General features: G+C 47.1%; 1 protein-coding gene across 1 annotated transcript in view; it reads right to left on the bottom strand.

The window, feature by feature from the left end:
- LOC127643529 (protein FAM184B-like) overlaps positions 1–17,116 on the bottom strand; it is an 83,042-nt gene extending 65,926 nt beyond the window's left edge. The window contains exons 1-2 of the mRNA XM_052126323.1: positions 17,006–17,116; positions 15,162–15,815 (exon numbers count right to left, since the gene is read on the bottom strand). Of these exons, the coding sequence (XP_051982283.1) occupies positions 15,162–15,815; positions 17,006–17,116 (765 nt within the window). The remainder of the gene's footprint in view (positions 1–15,161; positions 15,816–17,005) is intronic.
- Positions 17,117–20,785: the final 3,669 nt, after the last annotated feature.

The raw sequence follows: 20,785 nt of genomic DNA, 5'->3' as shown, positions 1-20,785 counted from the left end.
GCTCTTCCCCCAAACAAATAGACCAAAAACTGATGTGTGGCCTCTTGGCTATAGAGCGAGAACAGGGGAACACGCATCGTTTGCGGCTTTCAGTCATTCTCTCTTTTTTTTCTTTGCTTTTTTTAGAAATATATATATATATATATGTATGTATAATATTTTCTAAACAGAAGAGAAAAGGTTAACTGCACACTGCCTAACAAATTCTAACACCTAACAGAGGAAAGAAAGTTTTGACAGGGTTTGTAAAACACACAGACACAGAATCGCTCTGAAAAAGAGTTTCTGACGACACCTGGTGACGTATCCATTTATAGCCTGGTCTCAGGTGCATCTAATGATTACATCAGCCCAGGCTATAAATTCCGGTCAATGTTCATTGATGTGTTACACACATTATTCACAGCTCGGTCACAACTAGTATTGTTCCCCATAGCGCTTAGCAAAAGCGCAGCATTATAGTGAAGCTTTTTGTAAAGGGAACAGTCATATCCAATGATAAACATTTCAAACAGTTATGTTAATTTTGTTGCATGTTAAATTCAGTGAGAGGCATCTAGTCATCAAATTATTATGATTATTTGGCATTCTTAATCCAATTCTGTGTAAAAATGCAAAAACATTTGATCACATAATGATTCAAGAAAGAAACTGATAATTAATAATCACTGGCTGATGGAAAGAAGTAAATTAATTCATAATTATGCATTTTTTACAAATTATGATTCCATTTCTACCAAGAAAGAAGCATTTTAATAATTAATATTTGCTTGGTTATCTTTAAAGCTCACTTTAATTCATTCTAGATCATTAGATGTGATGTTGTATTGTCTTAGAAGCCAAGTCATATTGACTAACTGGGCAGCAAGGTTCAGTTTTGAACACAACTAGCTTTAGACTGCCTCAAGCCAACTTTGAGGCAACGACACTTTGATTACAAACCAGCAACTGCTATGAGATTGCAGATCTGAGGTGGCTCTGATTAATTTTCCGTGAAGGATGTTGAGCCAAAACAGAGAGAATGTTACTCATCTGCACTCAATGTATAACATTTCTAGGCGGGTCTAATGCGCATTAGCTGTGGTGTACACAAGAGCAGCATCAGAGACTGCAGAGCTCTTGTTCCATCAATGTCCTCACAGTCAATGTTGCATGCCAAGCAACCATTGCTGAGGTTGCCACTTGACTGTACCCTGTTATATGTACTGTGACACTGCTTTTCCCCCTCACTTTTACTTCATGCTTTTAGCTCCAAGTCTATGTAATCAAATTAATATTTTTTATTTTTGCTGGTTCTGTGCAAAAGACAGCATTAGATCTGACAGATTTATAAATATGTTTGTGTGAGGTATTGTCACAGTCTGTTTGATTCGGGTCTGCCATCTGTTACTGTACAGCTGTGTGTGTGAGTGACGGTAATTGTGGGTGTTTGTCTGATCCCTCTAATCTCTGTTTCATTTAGATTCGGAGGTGTCAGTCACAGCAGTTGTTACTGCCTTCTTACACTGTGATGCACACCCCGCTGAAAGGCCAGTTACACATTGCCAGTCAAGGTATATGCACTGATTTTCTCCTGTAATTTGCAGCAATGTTTGTTTCACTGTGTGAGTTTGTGTGTGTGTATATGTTCACGACATTTCTCTCATGAAAAGTGTACGTGGCACATACACTATGATTATATTATAGCAAAAATTTATGTTTATAAAACAACAGGATTACATTTTTTTTATTTGGGAGTCTATGAGAGTAGCATAAGTGCTATTTCATGGGGAAAATATCTGATTGTTTATTGAACACTGACCATTCATTTTTGTCCTGTTTCAATTTGTTGAATAAAACTCATTTGATAGAGACTGCACTCAGAAAGAGCAGCTTCTAGCCAATTAAATATTTAGATAATATTCTAGAACTAACCATAACTACAAAAAATTATATTACCTATAGTAAAATACAAAAAGAAACACTTCACAATAAGGTTGAATTTCATTAGTTAACTACATTAATTAACATGAACTAAAAAGAAAAATAATTTTACTGCACTTTAATGTTCATTTCTGTATACACATCTGATTTTTACAATTAAAAGTTGTACACCTTAACATTAGTTAATGCAATGTAAACTAACATGAACAAACAATGAACAATAGTATATTTTATAAGTTAACCTGTATTAATAAATGCTGTTAAAAATATTATTAGATATAATGATGCGTTTAATAACGTTAACAAATAGAACCTTTTTGTAAAGTGTTAGAATTTTCTATTATTTTTTTATATTTTATATATTCACATTACTTTTCCAGGCCTAGAAATAATCTTTCCCTGATATTTCTATGACCATGGGATTCTGGCTATATGATATTTAGGAGTGCTCTCAAATGGGCAGGACTTGGCGACAAACGGCTAGTCACTTAAACTGTGATGTACATGAATGACAGCATTTGAAATGTAAAAACATCATGTCATTCTGTCAATGTGTGATGTTACAGACCATGATGCTAACACAGTTAATTTATTCTGTAGTCTGTCGTGACACATTTAGTTTACAGTTTATAATCTTCTTTTGCTTTCAGCCAGGGAAAAAATCTAAATGTTTTTCATTTTGGTTCGTTCTGAGCGGAAACTGTATTTTTTTATTCCGGTTTCGGTGTTCCGAAGCCAGTTTTCCAATATAAAACAGGTTAGAACAAAATAAAAGAACTGTTTAACAACTTTCTTTTTAAAATAGCAGTACGCTGTACTAATGGGTGATATACCAGTTGAGTGTTGCAGATCTTGCAAGAGACCTGGTCTGGGAAAACAAGCTCAAAATAAGGGAATAGCCTCACCCAAAATAAGCGAAAATATGCAATTATTTTTCTTCTCATGTGGGGGAATCATCAGCATAGAAATCGTAACAAGCAATATATAAAGTAGCTGTTATGTATACCCTGTCTTGTTTCACTGTTGCCCTTTTGTTTGCCATTTTTGTCACTTTTGCATTTCTTAGTTTTCACTTTAGTCCCTTAAGTAACTCCATAGTCCCCTTGTTAGCGTTCGTGTTTTCTGTGATTGTTTTCACCTGCCCTCATTAGTTTGCCTTTTGCTTCTGTTAATCACATTGTTATCTTGTTTGAGTTCTGTTCGTTCATTGGCCCCTTTTTCCCATGTTTATGTATTTATACCCTGTTTCTTTGTTCAGTCCTTGTCTATTGTTGTTTGATGTCAGCCTGGTGTGTGTTTCCTTCCCTAGTCCTCTGTTTGTTTACATCGTGTTTAGTTAACAGTTTTTATGTTTGATTTCCCCATTGTGGGTCGTTCCTTTGTGTTTACCTGTTTATTAATTAAATAAAGTTTAAACTGCGTTTGGATCCGCATCTCCTCGTCTGCCTCGTTGCTCATGCGTTACAGAACGATAGACCACAAACAATGGATCCAGCAGTTCAGCGAGCTAACTACAATCTGCTCTGCTTAAGGCAAGAGGACCGCCCTATAGAGGACCACATCTACGACTTCCTGAACCTGGCGAGTATCTCAGACTTCCCGGACTCAGCCTTGGTGGTCTTCTTTAGGGGCAATTTGAACACGGAGCTGAGGGAGCGGTTGCCACAGGCAACGCACGGCGGGACGCTCTGCGACTTCCTGGAGGCGACCCTACTAGTTTGCGGCTCACAGCTCACCATGGGCGTCGTTGAGGAGGACCCTACCTCTCCACCCACGGTGGTGACTCGCCAGTCGTCCCTAGCGCTCCCAATCAAACCAGCCCCTTCTGTCAGCGAACAACCCCCCCACACCAATGGCTTCCCTTGAACCTGCACAGCCAAATTCGTCAACCCGTAGGAGGAGGAGAAGACAGGCTTCCGCCTCCCGGCCCACGCCTGCCCCGGTCTGCGAGCCAGAGCCCACGCCTGCCCCGGTCTGCGAGCCAGAGCCCACGCCTTCCCCGGTCTGCGAGCCAGAGCCCACGGCCACGCGTGTCACAGTGAGCGAGCCAGCGGCCACGCTTGTCACAGTGAGCGAGCCAGCGCCTACGGCCTCTACCGTCAGCGAGCCTGAGTCCTCGTCAACCACGGTCAGCGAGCCTGAGCCCTCGCCAGCCACGGCCAGCGAGCCTGAAGCCACGCTGACCAGGAACAGCATCCCAACTTCGCCAGTTGCATCAGCCCGGAGGAAGAGGAGAAAGGGAGAGGTCTCTGCACTCCAGCCTCCGCCTGCCACAGCCCCATGCCCTAAACCCCCCTTGGCTCTGCCCTCAGCGCCCGGCGAACCCAAGCCGGCACATACCACGGTAACCCAGCCAGAGCCTGTAGCCTCAGACGTCAGTGTGCCAGCGCCTGTAGCCTCGACCGTCCCTGAGCCAGCGCCTGTAGCCTCGACCGTCCCTGAGCCAGCGCCTGTAGCCTCGACCGTCCCTGAGCCAGCGCCTGTAGCCTCGACCGTCCCTGAGCCAGCGCCTGTAGCCAGGACCGTCCCAGAGCCAGCGCCAGTGGTCATGCCCGTCCTAGAGCCAGCGCCTCCCGAGCCTTCCAGGGCTCCGCCTCTCGAGCCTACCAGGCCTCCTGCACCTACCCTTGCCCGGTGGCCAGCTCCCAGACCATCGAAACCTGTCCCTGCCCGGTCGATACCTCCCTGGCCCCCTAACCCTGTCCCTTTGTGCCCCCAGGGACTGCCTAATGGGCCCCGTGGACTGTCTCATCTCCACTTGTGCCCTCGTGGACTGTCTCATTTCCCCTTTGGACTTCCTGTCTGCCCCTTGCACCTCCATGACCTGCCTGTCTTGCCCTCTGTGCCCCCCTGGTCTGTCTGTCTGCCCATGTGCCCACTTGGACTGTCTGTTTGCCCCTGATGCCCTCATGTTGTTTTTGTGGGTCTTTTGTCTTTGTCTTCTAGGATCGTCTGGAATCCGATCCTTTGAGGGGGGGCTCTGTTATGTATACCCTGTCTTGTTTCACTGTTGCCCTTTTGTTTGCCATTTGTCACTTTTGCATTTCTTAGTTTTCACTTTAGTCCCTTATGTAACTCCATAGTCCCCTTGTTAGCGTTCGTGTTTTCTGTCATTGTTTTCACCTGCCCTCATTAGTTTGCCTTTTGCTTCTGTTAATCACCTTGTTATCTTGTTTGAGTTCTGTTCGTTCATTGGCCCCTTTTTCCCATGTTTATGTATTTATACCCTGTTTCTTTGTTCAGTCCTTGTCTATCGTTGTTTGATGTCAGCCTGGTGTGTGTTTCCTTCCCTAGTCCTATGTTTGTTTACATCGTGTTTAGTTAACAGTTTTTATGTTTGATTTCCCCATTGTGGGTCGTTCCTTTGTGTTTACCTGTTTATTAATTAAATAAAGTTTAAACTGCGTTTGGATCCGCATCTCCTCGTCTGCCTCGTTGCTCATGCGTTACAGTAGCCTATATAAAATAAAATATTTTCAATAAATATGTTCCAAAACATTTCAACCTTTGGCCATCTAAAATCAATTAATAGGCTAAATCTCTTTCTCCTGCATACATGCACACACTGTGTTTGGACTAAAGGTCATCTTATGCAGGCCAAATTAATTTTTTTAAATTATTTAATAATTGTTTCATTATTTTATTTAAAATATTTTTTATTACAGATCTGCTCCTTAGTCAAACCCCTGCAGCATCAAATCTGTGTTAATGCCACATATCTTACAAGAATTGTTAACAACGGTGAAATGTACTTTTTACCTACAAATTTTCCTTGCATCTGGATTAATCGTGCATGTATATGTAAGGAAGAATTGACAAAGGACCATTGAATTATTGAAAAATAATGCACACCACAAGGTGGTAATGTGGCAACAACTTACAGCGGATTATATAGTATATAGAGTGTATATATATACTCTGATCAGTCTATACAGCTTTATGTACAACTGTCTACAACCACAATAATTAGCAGGGGTGCGCTGACTTTGCTCCCGAGTATGTGTGTGTGTCCATGTGTGAGAGTGAAAGAGAGTGGGAGGGAAGTGCGAGTGTGCTTTCCACTATGGGAGGCTGATTAGAGGGAAATACATTGAAACGCATGCATATATTAAAAGTTATTTCAGATAATATAGAAACTGTTGACACAGAGGCTCTATTTGTTGGTCGCGACTGTAGTCGCTATGTGTATGTGTGTGCATAAGAAAGTGTGTCAGTGTTTATGAGTGTAGGTGAGAGCGAAAGAGAGAGAGACTGCTTTTTGACAAAAATTTTAATAAATGTAGGATATTATAGACATTGTTTGTCATTCTTATCTGATTTACTTAACTAAGATCTTGGTTTTAATTGGGTATTTTGCTGTGGTAGCCTGTACGACTCATTTAAATAACTGAAATAACTTACCAAAGTAATATGGATCCATTATGCAGTCAAGAACTAGAACTTCATAGTCATGTAAACCAGAAATGTGTGGTGCAGCAGTTTCTTTCAGAATCAAAGCACATGCTTAACATGTTCTACTAAAAAGAGTGAACCCCTACTAGATCTATGCCTTGCCTCCACAGAATTATTAATTCCTCAAGTTCTCTGGATACAGAGTTAATTGGTCTAAATCCAAAGCTTTGGCTCTGACACCGTTCTGCCCGGTAACGGCTTTTCAGCTGGGTGCCTTCCAGTGGCCCAAACAGGGCATTAAGTATTTGGGCATTTTATTCCCAGGAAGGAGTTAATTTGAACCCTTTAATAAAAAGTTTTTCGAGCGATGTGGGCTTCATTACATTTATCTATGACTGGGAAGATTAATGTTATTAAAATGAATTGTATTCCAAAATTGAACTACCTGCTACAATCTCTCCCTATAGATGTCCCCATCGCTTATTTCAAGCAATTTGATAGCATAGCGAAGTCCTTCATTTGGAATGGTAAACGTCCCAGATTACATTTCAGTAAGCTGCATAGGCCGATTGACAAAGGTGGGCTAGGCCTACCCAAGATTTTGTTTTATTATTATGCATTCGGTCTCCACCTGAGAGAGCCCCCTCCCTGGTTTTGTACTGAACAGGAAATTCTTGCCCCTATTTTGCCATTGCAAAGCATTTCTATCAAAATAACTAGAGAAGTTAAATTGCACCCCTTTATCTCGCATTTGCACTCGGTATGGACAAAAGTGTCCAGAGTGTTTAATTCAGACATTTATTTAAATGTTGCCTCGAGCATATGGCTGAACCCAAAATGATGTGTTCATAAGTCCCCTTTCTGCTGGTCAGAGTGGATTGTGAGGGAGTTACTACAAATGGTGACCTATATGAGAGTGGAGTCCTTTGAAAATTTGGTTCAACATTTTGGGATTCCCAGATCTCAATTTTTAGGTATTTACAGCTGAAACACCTGCTCTGTATTGTTTTGGGGAGTAGCATACACCCCCCTAAACAGCAGACACTCTGAGAGTTGTCTTTGATAAAAGGTCATGAGGCATCAGTGTATTACTCCCTGCTAATTCAGAGTCTGGGGGACCGAGCTTTATCTTCTATTAAGAGATTATGGGAGCAGACACAGCGTTGTTTTGAGTGTAGCCCCGAATGTATTTTGAAAAGTTGACTGACAAATATGAAACCGGACAATAGCCTATGTAAACCCCCGAAATCATAAGTTGCCTTATTTCATTGTGCTCTGGCTTTGCTCATACTGCATGCAGCCTGTAAATATAGACATAGGTCTTAAAAATAATCTAGCCTATAGAATAAGTTTCTTTGCAGTCGGTAGCCTATGGGCTACTCCGTTTCTTCCTCTCTGTTGAATATGCAGCAGGTAGGGGAGGAGCTAGCACAGTCGTTGACATCAACTAACGTTACTTAGTGATGAGTTAACAGCAGTTAGCAGGAAAGACAGCAAAAATGAAGCAAATGAGGCTTTGGGGATTTTTCCGAAAGAAGTCAGTGGGTAAGAATTCAAGTTTTTTTGTGGTCCTTAAAGTCTGAAGATCATCATCTGGCTGGCTTTCACCCACAGTAGGCTAGTTATTACCATAGGCTACGTTAGCACTTGGACCAGCATGCTTATCATCGCATTTTAAGATAAACAATGGCTACACATTTCAAGATAAGTGTGCCCATTTCTAGAAAGGTGTAGGCTACATAACCTTGCTATTGTTCATGCTGCAGGTAGCCAGAAACACTAGTTTTATCCCACTGCACTGAATACTTTCCTTGTTTATCAGGTGTTGTTTTCTCTAAGGATAACCAATAAGCATTAACATAAAATGTATGTGTGACTTGTTTTGTGATATTAGTTTGTAGTAAATATACACTTTGATTTGATTAAATGGTTTTGTAAGAGGGTAGCAAAGATGAGCTACAGACTGAGGAGCCAGCAGCAGCAGCAGCAGCTGTACAATAATCAGGCATGGAAACTGGTGACAATTAATCAGTCACTTTACTTTAAAGAAAGTTAAAAGTGAAACATTGTTTATCCCTATGCTCCTAATGATCCTAATGAAAGGATTTTGACAGATGAACATTGAGCATTATATACAGTGCGATGCCATGGTGTGTCAATTAACTTAGACACACCATGGACAACAGCAAGTGATGAGAGAGACAACATTAAGTGATGAGAGACACAACAGCAAGTGATGAGAGAGACAACATTAAGTGATGAGAGAGACAACATTAGGTGATGAGAGACACAACAGCAAGTGATGAGAGACAACAGCAAGTGATGAGGGAGAGAGAGAAACAACAGCAAGTGATGAGAGAGTGAAATATAACAACAAGTAATGAGAAGGACACCAGATAGACAGCACAAGGTGAATAGTGCATGTTGTGTGTGTGTGTGTGTGTGTGTGTGTGTGTGTGTGTGTGTGTGTGTGTGTGTGTGTGTGTGTGTGTGTGTGTGTGTGTGTGTGTGTGTGTACGTGTTTTGTGATTTACTGAGGACAATTTTGTAAGTTACAAATTAGTAATTACAAGGGTATTATGCTATAAATGTGATTTATGAGGACATTTCTAGTGTCCCCATAATTCAAATCGCTTAAAAATCATACTAAACAATGTTTTATTGAAAATGTAAAAATGCAGAAGGTTTTCTGTGAGGGTTAGGTTTAGGGGTTGTGTTAGGTTTAGAGGATAGAATCTATAGTTTGTACAGTATAAAAGTCATTATGTCTATGGAAAGTCCTCATAATGATAGGTAGACCAATGTGTGTGTGTGTGTGTGTGTGTGTTGAGAGAGAGTGTGTGTGTATGTGTGTGTACATAATGTTAAACTAATGTTAAGATTAAACAACTTTTGTCTCTCTGGTAGCTTTCTGGTGGAAGGAGAGAGAAAAAGATCTTTGAGTGATCCCTGTATTTGCATAAAATGGTCTGGGCTAAGCCCCGGATGTCCTTCAATGCTGGAAACGCCTTTGTATGGGAGAAAGATTTCAACTTGGTATTGGAGGAGGTGTGTGGGCTAGGATTCTAAAAAACGTCAAGTCTGCATCTAGAGATCCAAGATGCATCTTGAATTGCCTTATGCAGTTCAAGATTTTACATCGATTCTATTGAACCCCCTCTAGATTGTATAGGCTTGGTCTTAAAGACACACCCACCTGCTAGTGATGCCAATCAGAAGATAATATAGAGAATAAGCACATAAAAAATTTGGTCCTAACCAGTGTCATGATCGCCAGACAAATAGTTTTAAGGGGATGGAATTCGGCTGGAGTTCCCCTATTTCAGGAGTGATGCTCGGAGATGGGGAGGGTGGCAGTTTTTGAAGAAGGGTCATCTAGAAGACTGGGGAATTTGGACTCGTTTGTGGGGAAATGGGGAAAATATCTGGCGTTTTTGGAGGGCTCTCAGGGAGGGGCAGTGGGGAGAGAGGTGTAGTTGTTAATGTGTGTGAATATTCTATATATCGTCTAGGTTACGGATGTAACCTCCGTTCCCTGATGGAGGGAACCCTGCCCAGGAATGGGGAGGTAAAGTGCAAGATACATCACATGGGCCCCTCAGGTCACATGTGGAAAAAATGGCGAGGTGGTAGATCCAGCCTCAAGGAGGGGGGAGTTGCTACAGCACAATGACTGGTGGGCAGATGGAACTGCCTAAGGGAGATGCGGGTCGACTCGCAAGGGGACCGTACCGTGGAAATTACGCATAGGAGGAGTCCAAGCATGAGTCCGCACCTGTGGAGCACCTATTCCAGTACAGGTAGATTGAGTACCTGTAGTGGATTGGGTCAGCGAATTCCTGTGCCGAATTGTGGACACATAGGGCTAGGGAGGAGTCATCCAGGGATCCGAATATTGGAATCTCCTGGGAGAGAAAGCGCACAGTTTTACCTCGACCGAGGGAAAGGGCGCTAGGTGCAACTCACCCGGTCAGTTCATCAGTGTGTTACCGAGTTCTACCGGCTTGGACCTGAGAAGACACGAGACGATACTGACTCAACCCTGAGATTGCAAAATCTCGCAAAGGTATTAGGTGTTGCCTAACCCGCTGCTCTACCTATGTCTGCCAGGGAGGTGCCCCTGGCCAGTGCCCACGAGGACGCAACACTCTTTGTTGAGTGTGCTCGGACCCGCAAGGGGGGGGGGGGCACGGCCTGGGTATGATAGGCCAATGAAATGGCATCCACTACCCAGTGGGAGAGCCTCTGTTTGGAGACAGCGTTCCCTTTCCGCTGTCCACCAAAGCAGACAAAGAGCTGCTTAGAACGTCTAAAGCTCTGCGTGCGATCCAAGTAGGTACGCAAAGCATGTACCGGACACAGCAACGAAGGGGCAGGGTCTGCCTCCTCCTGGGGCAGCACTTGCAGGTTCACTACCTGGTCTCTGAAGGACATGGTAGGAACCTTGGGCACATAGCCCGGTCGTGGTCTTAGGATCACATGGGTGTCTGCCGGACCAAACTACAGGCAAGTGTCGCTAACGCTTGCAGGTCCCCGACCCTCTTGATGGAGGCGAGTGCGATCAGCAGGGCAGTTATTAGAGAGAGGGTCCTGAGTCCAACTGATTCTAGCGGCTCGAAGGGGGGTCTCTGAAGGCCCGTGAGGACCACTGAGAGATCCCAGGAGGAGAACAAGCTTGGCCGGTAAGGATTTAACCTCCGGGCGCCTCTTATGAATCTGATGATTAAGTCATGCTTACCCAAAGACTTGCTGTCTACTGCGTTGCGGTGGGGCACAATAGCAGCAACACACACCTTCTAGGTGGACGGGGACAGCCTCCCCTCCAGCAGGAATAGGAGCACTGACCTAACTGCGCACCTCTGCGGGTCTTCAGCCCGGGAAGAACACCAATTTGCGACATGTGGTGGGAGCATACACTGCCATGGCGATTTATGTACGCTACCGCGGTGGTGCTGTCTGACTTGACTAGGACATGTTTGTTTCGAACTAACGGGAGAAACTTCCACTGGGCAAAGAATACAGTCAGCAACTCTAGACAGTTGATGTGCCAGCACAGTGGGGCCCGATTCCAACGGCCTGCGGCTGCATGCCCATTGCACACGGCGTCCCAACCCGATCTGGAGGCGTCGTTAGTGACCAAGACGCGCCGGGACACCTGCTGCAGGGGCACTCCTGCCCGTAAAAAGCAGAGGTCTGTCCAGGGTTTGAATGTTTGGCGGCAGGCGGGGGTGATTGTTACCCGGTGCGTGCCGTGGTGCCATGCTCGTCTCGGGACTCGAGTCTGAAGTCAGTGCTGAAGCGGTCTCATATGCATCAACCCCAGCGGCGCGACCGCCGCGGAGGATGCCATATGCCCCAGGAGCCTCTGGAACAGTTTTAAAGGGACCGTTGTGCCTGGCCTGAAGGTGGCGAGGCAATCCAGCACTGAGTCTAACTCCACGCAGAGAAAAGAGATACTCTGAACCGGGGTGAGTTTGCTCTTTTCTCGGTTAACCTGAAGCCCCAAGCGGCTGAGGTGCCTGGGCACCTGGTCTCTGTGAGTGCATAGTAACTCTCGGGAGTGGGCCAGTATGAGCCAGTCATCGAGGTAATTGAGTATGCGGATGCAGGCTCCTCGGAGCGGGGCAAGAGATGCCTCTGCGACTTTCGTGAAGACACGAGGGGACAGAGACATGCAGAAGGGGAGGACTTTGTATTGATACACCTGGCCGTCAAATGTGAACCGTAGGAAGGGTCGGTGTCGAGGCAGAATTGAGACGTGAAAGTACGCGTCCTTCAGGTATACCGCTGCGAACCAGTCTAGATGGCGGACGCAAGTTAAGATGTGTTTTTGCGTGAGCATTTTGAACGGGAGTTTGTATAAGGCCCGGTTGAAAACTCGCAAGTCCAAGATCGGTCGTAAGCCGCCGCCTTTCTTGGGTACGATGAAGGGCTGTAGAAACCCTTCTTCTACTCGGTTGGAGGGACAGGCTCTATCGCGTCTTTCAGTAGAAGAGTAGCGATTTCCGCGTGCAGGGATTTGGCATGTTCTCCGTGTACTGTGGAGAAGCAGACGCCCGTGAAGTGGGCGGGGGCGGGGGCCTGGCAAACTGAATTGCGTAACCGAGTCGGATGGTCTGGGCCAGCCAGCGTGACGGGTTGGGAAGTGAAAGCCACGCATCCAAGCTCCGTGCTAGGTGCACCAACGGGACGATTATTTTTAACGTACCCTGGCGGGCGGAGCAGGTATTATGGCGTCGGGAGGCACGGCCGCGTCCCAAGGCTGTAGTGAAGAGAAAAGACTCAAAGCACTTACCTTGCTCCGCACTCCCGGCAGGGGGCGGGTTCATGATTGAGGAGGAGGTCCTGTAGCGGCGTCCTCTGAACTCGTCAGAACCGGCCGGCCGGGGAACAGTCGTGGGGGCGGAGGGTCCGGAGGGTCCGCGTCCAGCGTTGAGGTGTGGCGGCAGAGTGCAGTGAGAACGGCATTTGCGGGCCAGGTGACCCAGAGACAAAGGAAATAGCTCTTTTATTGAGAAAAGAGCAAATTTATTTAATTTGCTATGTGGCAAATGAAATAAATTTAACAAAAATTCTCCTCCCGGCCCTCCACCGGGGGACGGAGCAGTCTGCTTACTGCTCCGGAGCTAACTTCTTGGTCCCTGGGTCGATCGCCTCAGGAGCGCCTGGGAGCCTTATAGGTCCTTGAGAGTGTCCGTGAGGCAGGGGGTGTCGACTTCCTGTGGGGTGCTCGACGCGTGGGCTGAGAGCTGGGCCCAGGTTGAGGCGGAGCAGGGCGTTTCTTCGCTGCAGGAGGACGCCCTCAGCGAGCAGACGGGGCATGAATATGTGAGAGAGCCTCCGTCTGTTTCCTCACCGCGGAGAACTGCTGGGTGAAGTCCTCGACGGTGTCACCGAAGAGGCCGAACTGGGAGACAGGGGCATTGAGGAAGCGCATTTTGCCTCACGCACCTCGACCAAGTTCAGCCACAGATGACGTTCCTGGACCACGAGTGTGGCCATCGCCTGCCCGAGTGACTGCGCTGTGACCTTCGTGGCTCAGAGGGCGAGATCAGTCGCTGAGCGCAGTTCCTGCAGCACGTCGGGATCAGGGCTACCCCTGTGCAGATCTTTGAGTGCCTTGACCTGGTGGACTTGCAGGAGGGCCATGGCATGCAGGGCGGAAGCGGCGTGTCCGGTGGCGCTGTAGGCTTTGGCCATCAGTGACGACGTTGTCCTACAGGCCTTGGAGGGGAGCACAGGGCGACTCCGCCAGGTGGTAGGGTTTTCAGGGCATAGGTGGAGCGCAACAGCCCAATCCACCTGGGGAATCGCCGTGTACCCGTGGGCCGCTCCGCCATCGAGGGTAGCGAGAGCGGATGAGCGAATGGCTTTGTGACGTGTGGAGAGGGGTGCCCTCAATGCAGACGTCAGCTCATCATGCACTTCCGGGAAAAACACGCGGAGCCCCCAGAAACCAGTCATCCAACCGCGATGGCTGTGGGGAGGACGGAGGGTTCCAGTCCAGCCCGACACCGGCGACGGCCTGGGCAAGCATATAGGCATAGGCCCGAAGGCGGCAGCCCAGGGGAGTCCTCAGTGTCAGATGCCGCGCTCTCTGATGTAGCGGTGAGCTCATCCACCTCGAGCTCTAGAGGACAGGCAGGCTGGCTGTGAGGCGAGCCGCTGTTGCCTCGAGCACGGATGGGAGTCAACGAGCATGCCGGGGGGCAGGTGGTCTGAGGGGGCATCCCCAGATGGCCTCCATTGCCAGTCGCACCATCCTCAATCCTGTGGGAAGGAGCAATGCGAGAGGCTTTCTGTTGTCAGCAAGCCGCGACCGCAACGTTGCCATGGTCATGCTCTCGCAGTGAGAACATGAACCATCCACAAACGCTGCCTCAGTGTGATCGCAACCCAGACACAAAAGACAACGCCTGTGGCCGTCTGAAGCGGAGAGCACTCTACCGCATCCAGGAACTAAGCAGGGGAAGGGTATCTTTATAAAGACGCGTCCTGAAAAGGACGTTCAATGTCAGCTGCGTATTGCTCTTTTAGAGAAAATAACTCTTTTAGAGAAATCACTCTTTTATGGAACTCTTTAAGTTTCTTGCGCTGTCGAAGCGCCCAGGGGCAAACTGCAGAATGGAAAAAATGGAGAAAGCCAATGTAATGCACCGTCGAATCCAACAGGCAAGCGTCAGAGGAAAACAGGAACAGGTGTGTGACTCGCAGCTGACTGCAACATGACCATCGGCTCCAAAGAAAATTTCTGAATGAACTCAACATATTTGCCCGCTTTTATACCCGTATGTCCGGGGCGGTGTATGCAAATACTGTCTGCCTAATTCCCATTGGCCTTTTTCATAGATCAGAGGCATATTCGGCGCTCAAGAGAGACCCCTAGTGTCGCTTCTTCGACACAACGTCGAAGTGAGCGACAGACGGGGAAAATATATATTCTCAATAGTGGAGGTTAAACATTGATTCTGTGCATATATGTTTTGTTTTTATTTGTTTAATATATGAATCAATGTTTGTTAATCACAAAAAAAATCACTCCGGAACAATTGAAAGGGACTTTGTTCATGGTTTTGGTTATGTTCTGCAAACAATTTTTTTGTTTTCATTCCATGAATCATTGTAGTCGCTGCTTATGGCAATTGCTAATATTGTAAATGAACAGTTCTAAGTTTGGTCACACATATTTCATCAGATAAGTTCACTGTAAAGCTAGCAGCTTTGCTGCTTTTAGAAGCAAAATTGGAGATACGAAAATAATAAAACCAGCATTGTGTACACTTCTCCTCTTCTGAGAAGCACCTGCTGTCATTGATGTGTGTAAATATGCATGTGCACATGTGTACCTCTACTCTCTCTTGAAGTTTGCTGCAATGTCTGTTGCTCTCATTTAGCCTCTGTTCTTGGACATCCAACTCTGCCTCTGCTTTTCTCAGCCTCTGCTGAAGTGTTGCATTCTGGGAATTGCAGTTTTCTTGCTCTCTCTGGTGCCACTGACTGATGTGTTCATTGAGGCTCTGTTGCAGTGTCTTCTTGGCTGCTTCCTGCTCCTCCCTCCTCTCCTCTTCCATCTCCTTCATTCTCTTCTTCCAGTCCTCCACCTCCCTCTTCCATTCCTTCTCTGATCTCACTTTCTCCTCACTCAGATCTTTAAGCTTCTGTGTCAATGTTTTCAACCTGTTTTCACACTCCTCCTTTAACCTGTTTCTTTCTTCTGCCTCCCTCTTCCTGTCCTCCTCTTCTCTTTTTCTCTCCTCTTCCACTCTATGCATCTTCTCCTCCTCCTCTCTGTGGCTCTCTACATCTCTGGCTCTGCGTTGCTCTTGGAACTCATTCTCTAGTCGTTTGTTTTCATCCTGTGTTTGTTGCAGTAATTTGTGTTGGTTGTCTCTCTCTGTTTGCAGATTATTGTAGTCTCTTCGCAGATCTGCTGTCTCTTGGGTTAACATAGCTATGCGCTCAGTGTACTCTATTTCAGCTCTCTGTCCACGCTCCTCCACCTGAAATGGATACACAGCCACACATTCTAAGCAAAAGATGTGATTATATCCCTGGTTTTAATGATTTTTTTCTATCTTACAAAGTATTGCAATATATTTTTCTCACAGTACCAACCGATATTTGAAGTGACATTTTTATTAAATAATTAATATGTTGCTAATTATTTTTAGAAGTTAGTCTCACTTGATGTTGTGTCGATTGTATTGACACAAGGGGCTTCTTTCGGGAGCCTTGGATATCACTGAATATGAAAAAGGCCAATGCTAAATTGGCAAACAGTTTTAGCATGTCCCGCCCCAGACATAAGGGTTTAAAAGGTGGGGATTGTGCATCTGTTCAGTCAGATTCTTTCTTCGGAACCGAGCGATTGTGTGATCAGCGAGCTGAGACACTCTCTACTGTTCCACTCACCTCTAAGAGCATTGCTGTTGGATCCTATGGCACATTACCAGCTGCTTTCTCCCTTCTCTACACGCCAGTGCAGTTCATGCCCCTGGGCGCTTCGACAGTGTTTCCTAAAAGAGTAAATTTCCTCTAAAAGAATTTTAAAATCTTATTAAAGACGCATCTTTTTCAAGATGCCTTTCCGCATTTGTGTAGTTCCTGGATGCGGTAGATATCTCTCAGCTTCTGACGGTCATATATGCTGCCTCACGTGTATGGGCTGCGATCACACTGAGGCAGCATTTATGAATGGTTCATGTTCTCATTGCGGGAGCGTGACCATGGCAACGTTGCGGTCGAGGCTTTCCTTCCTTAAAGGAAACGCCAATCCAGCAACCCCCCATGTCGCACCTTCACACAGAATTGAGGCCGACTCTGCTGGTGACGGAGGCGATTTGGGGAGTTTGGCAGGCACGGTTTTGCCACATAAATCCCTGCGGACCACCCGCCCCCCTGTACGCTCATTTGCTTCCATCCAGGCTTGATGTGAGACCTGCTCGCCCAACGGCCAGTTCGGCCAGTTCGATGTCTTCTTCAGATGTCCGAGATGCTTGCCTCATGGTTAGATGACTGGTTCCTCAGGTCAGGGTGCCGCTCACAGCCACGCCCCCCCCCCTCAGTTTCTTTCTCTCAGGAAGTGCATGACGAGCAGACGAAGTCTTGGAGGGCAACTTTTACTGCCCAAAACCGGCCTCCTCGCTCGTCCGCTCTCACTATCCTCGAAGGTGGGGCGGCCCACGGGTACATGGAGGTCCCCCAACTGGACAAAGTGGTTGCGGTGTGCCTGCGCCCGCAAAACGCGGCCACCTGGTGGATCGCCCAGTACTCCCCTCCGAGGCCTGTAGGACGACGGCATCCCTGGCGTCCAAAGCCTACAGCGCCACCAGACGGCCCACTTACACTCTGCATGCCACGGCCCTCCTGCAAACCTGCGGCAGCAAGAAGCCAGCAGGTAGCTCCGCCTCAAACATGGCCCAGCTCTCAGCCCCAGCATAGAGCTACCCGCAGGAAGCAGATGCCCCCCATCTCACAAACCTCTTAAAGAACCCGGAAGGCTCCCAAGTGTTCCTGAGACAGACCACCCAGGGGACGAGATGTTCACGCAGGAGCAGGTAGCCAGACCACTCCTTCCCCTGGTGGAGGGCCGGGAGGAGAATCCTTGGTTTCTGTTTTTTCATCTGCCGCACCCACTTCTGCTACGTGATTCAGTTCACCAGGCATCAACCCTGTTTCAGTGGCATCCACCCCACCACGGTGCACGCCAAAAAAGCCAGCACCCTGCACGTGGAAATAGCTACCCTTTTGCAAAAGGATGCTATAGAGCCTGTCCCTCCAGCCGAGATGGAGAAGGGTACTTCTTTGGGTTACTCCCCCAAAAAAGGAGGTGGGTTGACCGCAATCTAGGAGTTTGCGAGCTCTGCGAGTTCTCAACCGGGCTCCTGAATGACGCGTACTTTCACGTCTTCATTTTGCCCCGACAAAGACCCTTTCTATGGTTTGAGTTCGAGGGCCGAACATACCAGTACAAGGTCCTCCCCTTCGGCCTGTCCCCACACGTCTTCATGAAGGTCGCAGAGGCCGTCCTTGCCCCGCTATGGGAAGTGAGCATCTGCATACTCAACTACCTTGACGACTGGCTGATCCTAGCTCACTCTTGAGAGGCACTGCGCACCCACAGGGACCAGATGCTCAGGCATCTCAGCCGTCTAGGGCTTCAGGTCAACTGGGAAAAGAGCAAGCTCTCTCCGGTTCAGAGCATCTCTTTTCTCAGCATGGATTTAGACTTCGTCTCAATGATCGCGCCTCACAAACGAGCGCACACAGTCAGTGCTGAATTTTCGTCGTTCAAAAGAGGCACTGCGGTTCCTCTAAAACAGTTCCAGAGGCTCCTGGGGCATATGGCATCCTCAGCCGTGCCGCTAGGGTTGATGCATATGAGACTGCTCCAGCACTGGCTTCAGACTTGAGTCGCAAAATGAGCATGGCGCCACGGCACGTATCGTGTGATCTTCAGTACCCTCTGCCGTCAGTTATTCAACCCCTTGACAGACCTCTGTTTTCTGTGGACAGGAGTCCCCCTGCAGCAGGTGTCCAGATGAATCATGATCACAGATGCCTCCAAACAGGGTTGGGGCACCGTGTGCAAAGGGCACGCAGCTGCCGGTTCCTGGTTGGGCCCGCGGCTGTGTTGGCACATCAACTGCCTAGAGTTGCTGTCTGTAATTCTTGCCCTGCGGAGGTTTCTCCTGCTGATCCGAGGCAAGCGCGTCTTGATCCGTTCAGACAGCACCGCGACGGTAGCGTACATAAATCACCTAGGCGGCGTGCGCTCTCGTCATATATCACAACTCGCCCGCCATCTCCTCCTTTAGAGACAGCACCGACTGAGGTTGCTGCATGCCACTCATATCCTGTGGCATTTGCATACATATTTGGACCACACACAGAGCTTTAGACTCTCTGATTAGAGCTCTTTGTTTGCTTTGGCGGACAGTGGAAAGGGAACGCTGTCTCCAAACAGAGGCTTGCCCACTGGGTATTGGCCTATCAGACCCAGGCCAATCCCCCTTGCGAGTTCGAGCACACTCTACAAGAAGTGTGACATGCTCGTAGGCACTGGCCAATGGCACCTCTCTAGCAGACATCTGTAGTCTTCACTTTGCGAGATTCTTCAATCTCCAGGTTGAGTCGGTTTCGTCCTGTGTATTGTCAGGTGCGAGCATGTAGAATGACTGACAGAGTGTACCACTTGCGCTAGCACCATTCCCCTCCACTGAGGTGAACACGTGCTATTTTTCTCCCAGATGAGTCCAATAAACTCACGCTCCCTGGATGTCTTTCCTCCCTAGCCCTCTGGTCCGCGAATTCAGAGGAAGAGTTCCTGAACAGACCCACTACAGGTACGAACTACTCTGTAATGGAATATGTGCTCCACAGGGTTTGGCCATCATGGATTAATCCCAATGTGTATTATTTTCCGCAGTACGGTCCCCCTGCCAGTGGACCCGTGTCTCCCTTGGGCAGTCCCCTCTGCCCCCCGGTTGCCGTGTTTGTTGCAACTCCTCCCTCGCACCACTTTCACATGTGGCCTGAAAACCCATGTGACGTATTTGCCACATTTTCACCTCCCCCTAGCAAGGGCAGGATGTGGTCTCCGCGGGGTCTTTTCCCCCTGAAAGAATAGGACTGGAAAAGAACGCCTTCCCCGATGCGTGTTATAGCTAGTTGGCCCCAGCTGAATCTAACACTCTGTGAGGAGAAACATAGAGAGGAAAAGGCTGCGGCTGGCGGGGTAAATCCTTGGTCGGATGCCAGGAACCTAAGAAAAACAATATGATGTCTTAGTGGGGCGTTACGTGCAGTCTGATGCCCATGCTTTTTTGACACGCTACAGCTTGTTGCACTAGCATCAGCAGATCACGTAACTTGGTTCAGTGTAGGTGGCGCTATTGAATAGGGACACCTTGTGTCACTACAATCGACACAACGTCGAGTGAGTGACAGAAGGGGAACGTTTAGGTTTCTAGTGTAACCCCCATTCCCTGATGGAGGGAATGAGACGTTGTGTCCCCCTTGCCACAACACTGTACCAAGCCACTGTAATGGCCGAACCTTATTCTCGGCTCCTCAGTGCAGAACCTGACTGAACAGATCCCCACCTTTTAAACCCGTATGTCCGGGGGCGGGACATGCAAATCCGTTTGCCAATTTGGCATTGGCCTTTTTCATATTCAGTGGTATCCGAGGCTCCCTTGTGTCACTACAATCGACACAACGTCTCGTTCCCTCTATCAGGGAATGTATGGCGTTATATATGTGCCTCATTCCTGAGCGAGTAATTGTAAGTTTTGAGCACAGAGAACTATATTTTGCAAGCACATTGCATTATATTTTGAACAGAAATTAACAATCGCAAATAAAAAAATCGTTTGAGCAAAGAAAAAACGATTCCGTGCTCAATAAATGTATTTGCTATTATCCATATTAACGTGCAATAATAACCCTCTCACGCAGTTTACTCGGGTGCTCTCACAAATTTATTCTCTGCGCTCTGTCAAGTCCCTCTCTCTCTCTCTCTCTCGCTCAACCTCTTAATTCTGTGCGCGCTCATCTCACTCTTGACACACACGCGCGCGCTCAACACTTGACACGCGCGCTCAACTCTTCAAACACACGCGCGCTCAACTCTTCACACACACGCTCGCTCAACTTGCAACAGCGTTACAAGTGTGCCACAAAATCAACCAATCGGAAAAGTAAAGGTCAATTGTGATTGGCTGTTGGTCTCCAGTCAAATCGCTAGTAGAACCAAAGCCCGTCTGGTAGGACCTCTGGGTAGAACTATCTACTACAGCATCCCGGAAGCTTACTGAAAAACAAAACAAAAAAAATAACTGACTACAGCGAGACTAATGGATTAAAACATATTTTGGTAAGTATTTTTTATTATTATTAACTTAAAAGTGCCTTGTTAGTTTTGTGTATTATAATGCTGTTGTGTTGTTTAACTTATAATATTACAGTA

Source organism: Xyrauchen texanus, chromosome 5, assembly GCF_025860055.1.
Source record: "Xyrauchen texanus isolate HMW12.3.18 chromosome 5, RBS_HiC_50CHRs, whole genome shotgun sequence".
NCBI lineage: Eukaryota > Metazoa > Chordata > Actinopteri > Cypriniformes > Catostomidae > Xyrauchen > Xyrauchen texanus.
Note: the sequence above shows the minus strand (reverse complement) of the source record. Positions and strands in the feature narration are given on the sequence as shown.